Source organism: Neomonachus schauinslandi, chromosome 5 (assembly GCF_002201575.2).
Source record: "Neomonachus schauinslandi chromosome 5, ASM220157v2, whole genome shotgun sequence".
Taxonomy (NCBI): Eukaryota; Metazoa; Chordata; class Mammalia; order Carnivora; family Phocidae; genus Neomonachus; species Neomonachus schauinslandi.
In genome coordinates this window covers 126745052-126752006 of record NC_058407.1, presented here as the reverse complement: position 1 = coordinate 126752006, position 6955 = coordinate 126745052, and the positions used below count along the sequence as shown (strand labels likewise).

The 6955-nt window shown below is 47.6% G+C and overlaps 1 protein-coding gene across 1 annotated transcript in view; it reads left to right on the top strand.

The window, feature by feature from the left end:
* The first annotated feature begins 377 nt into the window (after window positions 1-377).
* The window catches only part of ECHDC3 (enoyl-CoA hydratase domain containing 3), a 69945-nt gene continuing 63367 nt past the window's right edge, over window positions 378-6955 (top strand). The window contains exon 1 of the mRNA XM_044915241.1: window positions 378-431. Within this exon, the coding sequence (XP_044771176.1) occupies window positions 378-431 (54 nt within the window). The remainder of the gene's footprint in view (window positions 432-6955) is intronic.

The following is a 6955-nucleotide window of genomic DNA, read 5'->3' as shown; positions in this document are numbered from 1 at the left end:
GGCTCAGGTCATGATCCCAGGGTCCTGGGATCGAGTCCCGCATCGGGCTCCCTGCTCCGCGGGAAGCCTGCTTCTCCCTCTCCCACTCCCCCTGCTTGTGTTCCCTCTCTTGCTGTGTCTCTCTCTGTCAAATAAATAAATAAATAAATAAATAAATAAAATCTTTAAAAAACAACAACAGCAACAACATAACTGTCTACAGTTACCAGCACTTCACAAAAGGCCAGACATTGTAATTCCACAAAACATAAAAGCCATTCTCTCAGAATAAAGGAGGCTCCTTTAAATTGAATAGATTTAGGCTTATGAAAACCTTCCCCAAGCACCCTCTTTTTCCCGTTTGGCGGCAAACCTAAGACATGAGGGAAGCCGAAACCATGAGATGTAATGAGAATGCCTTGGAAGAGGATTTGGAACGCATACCGGAGAAGGTAAAACAGGAGAGGATGAAACCTTAGTTGAGGTGGGCAGAGTGGCAGAGCAGTAGGAAAAAAAAACAGTAGAAAGTGAGAATAAAAAAACAGAGGAGGGGTGCCTGGGTGGCTCAGGCCATTAAGTGGCTGAGGTCATGAACTCAGGGTTGTGGGATGGAGCCCTGTGTCAGCCCTCCTTGCTCAGCATGGAGACTCTCTCTCCCTTCTCCTTCTGCCCCTCCCCTCTAAAATAAAATAAATAAATAAATCTTAAAAAAAAAAAATAGAAGAATGATCCTTCCACCTTTCCGCTGCAGTCAGATAGCAACTCTTACTCTCATCCCTGCGTTTATAGAGAAGGGATTTTCATCAGCGTGGAAGGAGGAAGTCTTGCTCCGCTAGTGGCCAGGAGGAAGATTAGCATGAAAGCCACAAATCAGAGCCAGGTCAGCAAACTATGGCCATGGGCCAAATCTGTCCTGCTCACCAACGTAGGCCTCTTACATTTTCTTTTTTACATTTTTAAATGTTTAAAAAAAGAAGAAGTCTACTATTTTATGACATGTGAAAACTACTTGAAATTCACATTTCAATGTCCATAAGTAGTAGTTTTATTGGATTACAGTCACCCTTAGTCCTTTACATGTTGCCTGTGACAGCTTTCATGTGATGTGACGGAGCTGAATAGTTGCAAAAGAGATTGTGTACTCCACAGGGCCTAACGTATTCACCATCCTGCCTGCAATGGTCTGAATGTTTCTGTGCCTCCAAAATTCATATCTTGAAACCTAATGTCCAATGAGATGATATGAGGAAATAGGGTCTTTGGGAGGTGATGAGGTCATGAGGGTGGAGCCTTCATGAATGGGGTTCCTGTCCTTATAAAAGAGGCCCCACAGAGCTCCCTTCCTCGCTTCTGCCATGTGAGGTTATATCTAGAAGGATCTGTCTAGGAATTGGGTCCCCACCAAACACTAAATCTGCCATACCTTGATCTTGGACTTCCCAGTCACCTGTAAGAAATAAATGTCATGGGGCACCTGGGTGGCTCGGTCAGTTAATTGTCCGACTCTTGATTTCAGCTCAGGCCGTGATCTCCTGGGTTGTAGGCTTGAGCCCCATATCAGGCTCTGCGCTGAATGCAGAGTCTGCTTGAGATTTTCACTCTCTCCTCTCCCTCTGCCCCTGCCCCTGCTTACTCTCTCTCTCTCTCTCTCTAAAAATAAATAAATAAATAAATGAAAGAAAGAAAGAAAGATCTGTTGTTTATAAGCCATTCAGTCTGTGGTATTTTGTTATAACAGCCTGAACAGGTAAGACATAGCACTTTACAGAAAAGAATTTGCCAGCTCTTGAACCGGAAGCTAGAGGGAACGGGATGGGCAAAGTGGGAACCTGGGAAAGGGACAAGCGGGCAGAGCTGTAGGAGTCAGAGGCCCTCGGAAGGACGAAGACTAAGGGACACATGTCAGCCCGTTCCAAACAGATCCGCATTTAGCTTCTTCTTGTTCTCTTTTAACCTTGTGTGTTTTTATATTAATTTTGAAAATTGTTCCTTTAAGTGAAAATGGACTCATCCGCTTTTAGAGCTTGACTTCCCTCCCCAGGCCCAGGTACTGATTGCTGGGGCAGAGTGACATTTTCCTCCAATGCGGGCTCATTATTTTGCTTCTGGAATGGCAAATGCCAGGCTCAAATGTCGCGGTCTGAACACATCAAGGAGGGGAGGGAATCCTACCAGAGGTACCCTGAAACAAAGGAAACAACTTCAAAACCACATCAAGCAATCTGGACCTGTTACAGGGCAGATGGAACTCTGAATTGTTTGATTCTATCAGCAGAACAGAGGAAGGAAATGTTTTAAAAGGAGATTATGTTATTTTCCCCAGTTCTTATTATGAAACCTTCCTGCACTGAACTTTAAATATCAGCAGCCCCTTTCAGGGGGATGAATGGGATCCAGCCAGCAGGAGCGTTGCAGGGAAGTGGCTCCATTACGAAGAATGTGGAGAGGCAGAGGCTGAGATGAATAGTGGATCCCTGCGGGGTCCTTTGGCTGGGTGAAAAATCAGGCTGTAAAACACAGCTGCGTGTCTCAGGAAGGGATGGGTGTCTTTGAAAAAGCCATGTGCCCTGTATAAACATAAATTATGGGGTCCTTTTCAAAAGACATCAATTGTAATGAATAAAAAGTCTTCTGCATTCTTTGCCCTCCACAGGAAAATGATTGACAACTAGTTATTGTATAAAGAAGAAAAAATATCCTGGAAATCTCCTCCAAACAAAATCATGCAATAATTCTTTATAATGTGAGGCTCTCAATATAGAATTTTCCAAAGGAGGTTGTCTGTATCATTCAGCCCCAAACCCTGCTAAATAATAATAATAAAAAGGTGCTTTGCTCTTGTTCTCTAGTCAATGACTATCCAGGTAGGATGATATGGATGAGCCGGAGGTCCGTTCACTCGTCCGCTTTACATAGGTGTCCTCCCACACGCATCTCTAAATGTTGGGATTCCATAAGACCCTCTGGGCACCAGAGGCCACATCCAACTGCTTACCTGATGTTGCCTGAGAAGTCTGGGAACATCTGAAATGTAATTACCTTCCCCTTCTCCTGTCAGCCTTCACTACTCTGTGAAGGGCACCCACATCCATCTACTCACCCAGCCAGAATTTAGGATTTGTCCCCACATCTTCTGTTCTCATTGCCCGGCCCCCAGACCCTTCTTGAAAGAATTCAAAAGGATGACATCATGAGGCATAATGAAGACCATATCATTGCCCTGCTTAGATCCTTCACTGACTTCCCATTGTACTTAGAATAAAATTCAAACTCTGTTCCTTAGCCTACAAAGCCTGCGTGATCTGATCTGGCAATTTCTCGAGCCTTTTCTCCACCATTCCTTCCTCGGTCACAATGTTCCAGCAACTTCTGTGTTTTTCAGTCTTTGAACACTTTTGCTTCTTCCCACTCTGAGCTTCTGTGTTTTCTCTTGCCTGTGCACTTCACCCCACACACCTCAGAGACTATCACTTTGGATAGAGAACCTACTCCCAATCTCCTTTTTCCTTTTAATTATCAGGGCTTGGGGCTGAGCTGACTGTCACTACTGGAGTTCAACATGGCCCCAAAATAGCACCCTTCCTTTCTGCCCAAGTTCTGAGCCCTTGAGAAATCAGATGAAGAAGCCAGGCAGATGGAGAGCAAAATACCACATGTATTACTGACAAAATCAGTCTTGGAGAACATGGCTTACAATATCTGCAAACAAGTGGCTTCCTCATACCAACCCTGGGTTCAAGTATACCGCCCACCCAGTCACAGGCCGTGCTGTGTCAGGGCAGACCTCCCCCGTGGGGGTCCGGGCCAGGAACACTCACAGCGGGGACAGGAGGGGCAGACTGCACCGTCTGCAGGCAGGCTGGCTCTCCAAGAAGAGAAGAGGACATCTGGACTCTGCAAATCTAGTTTCTCTTTCCAAACATAAGTAATCCCGCTTCCTCTAGGAACAGATACAGCAGGAGACCTGAAGTATCATGCTAGCGAAGCTCCCTCTACGTGGAAGGAAACACCAAGAGTTAAGCAATTTTCCCCCACCCCCTAAATCCTCCCCCCCTAAAATGCCCAAACTCCCCTCCTTTGGGCTGGGCAAGGGGCCTTCCCCTGGCTCTCCTGGTGTCCTCATCTTCCCTGCATTCACCTGCCCTTTCGCCCTGTAACAATCTATTTACATGCCAACCATGCCCATTCGTCTGTGACCTTCCCTAGTGACCTTCTCCCTAGAGATCAGGCAGAAGAAAGAACAGAGGGGAGAAATGGGGCTGTGTATGACTGGGAGGTGTTTTCCCTGCCATATTCCACAGGTTAAGGGATGACGCGTGCTGGGGATGGAATCCCCATTAGGACGGGACTTTGGACGAAACGAGAGCCCACGCGGAGGACCACAGCAGGCTGGACTGTGCAGGGAGGCCCATTTCCAGAGAGCTCTGTCCATCTCTCTCCCGGCCTCAGCTAGCAGGTAAAAAAGGAAAGGAAATTCTGTCCTCCTCACACAGGGCTTTGTGAGACTATTTTTATTTAACATTCTGAAGACAGAAAAATTATCCGTCAGACACAGACTGCCCATGATCCTGAGGTTAAATGGTTCAATCCATGTCACAATGGCTTTGGCTTCCCCGCCGACAGACCAGACCCCCAGACGTTAAATTGAGCTTGGTTTAAAAGCGATGCAGCTGCACTCGAAGCATCTCCCCTCTGAGGAGATTAAAGCGGCCCCCAGATACAGGGTCCAACACATCCATGGGGCTGATGGCCAAGTCACCGCTGATAATCAACAGTCTGTTTGAGTCTGCACTCCCTCACCCTAGTGATTCCATTCCTTGCAAAGGGTAGTATTGAAGCCTGAAATATTGCAGAGAACAAGGAAGAATGCGCTCGCATGTAGGGCAAGCGGCCCACAGGGGAGGTCCAACCTACCAGATTGAGGACAGTGAGAAATGGAGTTATTAATACGTAAGTCACAACCCAGATGGAGCGAGCGGTGTTCCCAGGACAGAGCCAAGCACAGCCCTGCTCCGGCTCCCACTCGAGGCGACCTTGGGGGCCAGGGGACTCGTCAGGGAGGTGGTGCTGTTCATTGCTCCCGAGAAAGCCCCAAGACTCCTGTGGAGCCAGGTCTCCGCACAGAGATATGCACACAGATCTATGCATGTAGTTTCGTACAATGAATCCTTACAGGGCCACCACCAGCCCACTAGACTCCACATCCAACTTCCAATCACGCAGCGTCCTTTAGTGGTTTCTTCCTTCCAAAGAAGCCTTGGTGTTTCTGTTAACCTTTTCCAAGGATACAGAACTGTCCCACTGAGGAAGGATGGATGCCCAGCGGGACTTACCTGAGCCCACGCCCTTCACAGGCATGACTGCCTGTAAAACAGTATTCAAATGGTGTGTTCATTTCGCCTGGAAAGAGAACACTGGCGGTGCTTTTCTCTTGCTAATTCATCTGAGTGCTCCCTTTCTGGAGGAGCAAATCCTCGAGCTGAGTCTTACAGGAGAGATCGGATCAGGTGAACATTAGAGACATGGGTTTTGGGGGTGGCAGGTGGATGGCGTTCAGAGGGGACAGCAGAGAAGCCATAGGGGGACAGGGTGAATCTGTGAGTAACCACAGTGTAAATGGCAAGGCGTGGGGAAGCCCGGTGGGGCCCCGCTCCAGAGCTCAGCTTGTACCCCACAGGGAGTGGGAAGTGACGGGGTCACACCTGCATCGCAGCCAGATGAGTCTGGGGCCGATGAGAAAGATGGATTTGCAGGAACCGGGACAGGTGGCCCGGATGCAGGTTGGAAGGAAGGCTGTCACTACAGACCATGCACCAGGGAAGCCTTGTCAAGTGAGGGGTTTAGGCTGATCCATAAATGTCCCAGGGGCCTAGGGAGATGAAAAGTCTCTTTGGGGGTGAGTGAGGACCCACGCAGGAACGGGAGCCCACTGGGCATCTAGACAGCTACTTCCATTGTGTCCGTTAATGTTCTTGAAAGTCAAATGTGCTGAAGGTGAATTTCAAAAGAGAAAGGACCCCTTCTGGGTATGTACACAAAAGCATTGAAAACAGGGATTGGAACAGATAGCTCTTTGTGCACCCAGGTTCATAGCAACAGTATCCACAACAGCCAAAAGGTGGAAACAACTCAGTTGTCCATTGATGGAGGCATGGCTAAACCCAATGTGATCTATACCTAAAATGGAATATTACAGCCTTATGAGGGAAGGAAATTCTGACACATGCTAGAACATGGATGAGCCTCGAGTACATTGAGTACATTGTAGGAAGTGAAATAAGCGAGTCACAAAAGGGCAGCTACTGTATGATTCCACTTACATGAGAAATCTAGAGTAGCCAAAAGCATAGGGACAGAAAGTAGAGTGAAGGCTGCCAGGGCTGGGGAATGGGAAATGGGGAGTTACGGCTTAACGGGTACAGAGTTTCAGTTTAGGAAGATTCTGCAGAAGGATGGTGGTGATGACTGTACCTCAGTGTGAATGTACTTAAGGCTGGTGAACTATATTCTTAAAAACGGTGAAAATGGTAAGTTTCATGTTATATACATCTTGCCACATTTTTTTTTTGAAAAAGAGAGAAAGCGGGGCGCCTGGGTGGCTCAGTCGGTTAAGCATCTGCCTTCGGCTCAGGTCATGATCCCAGGGTCCTGGGATCGAGCCCCGCATTGGGCCCCCTGCTCGGCGGGGAGTCAGCTTCTCCCTCTCCCTCCCCCCACTCATGCTCTTTCTTGCTCACTCTCTCTCTCAAATAAATAAAATCTCTAAAAGATAAATAAAAAATATATAATAAAAAAAGAGAGAAAGCAAAAGTGATTTAACATTCACTGAGCACCTAATATATATCAGCACTGCCCTAATGCTATAAAGACTTCAGTTTATTTCATCCCAAACAAAATCCTATGCAGGGTGGCCGGCAGCCACACCTGGTCACATGTCCAGAGCACAGCATCCCCCCCCCCCCCCCCCCCCCCCCCC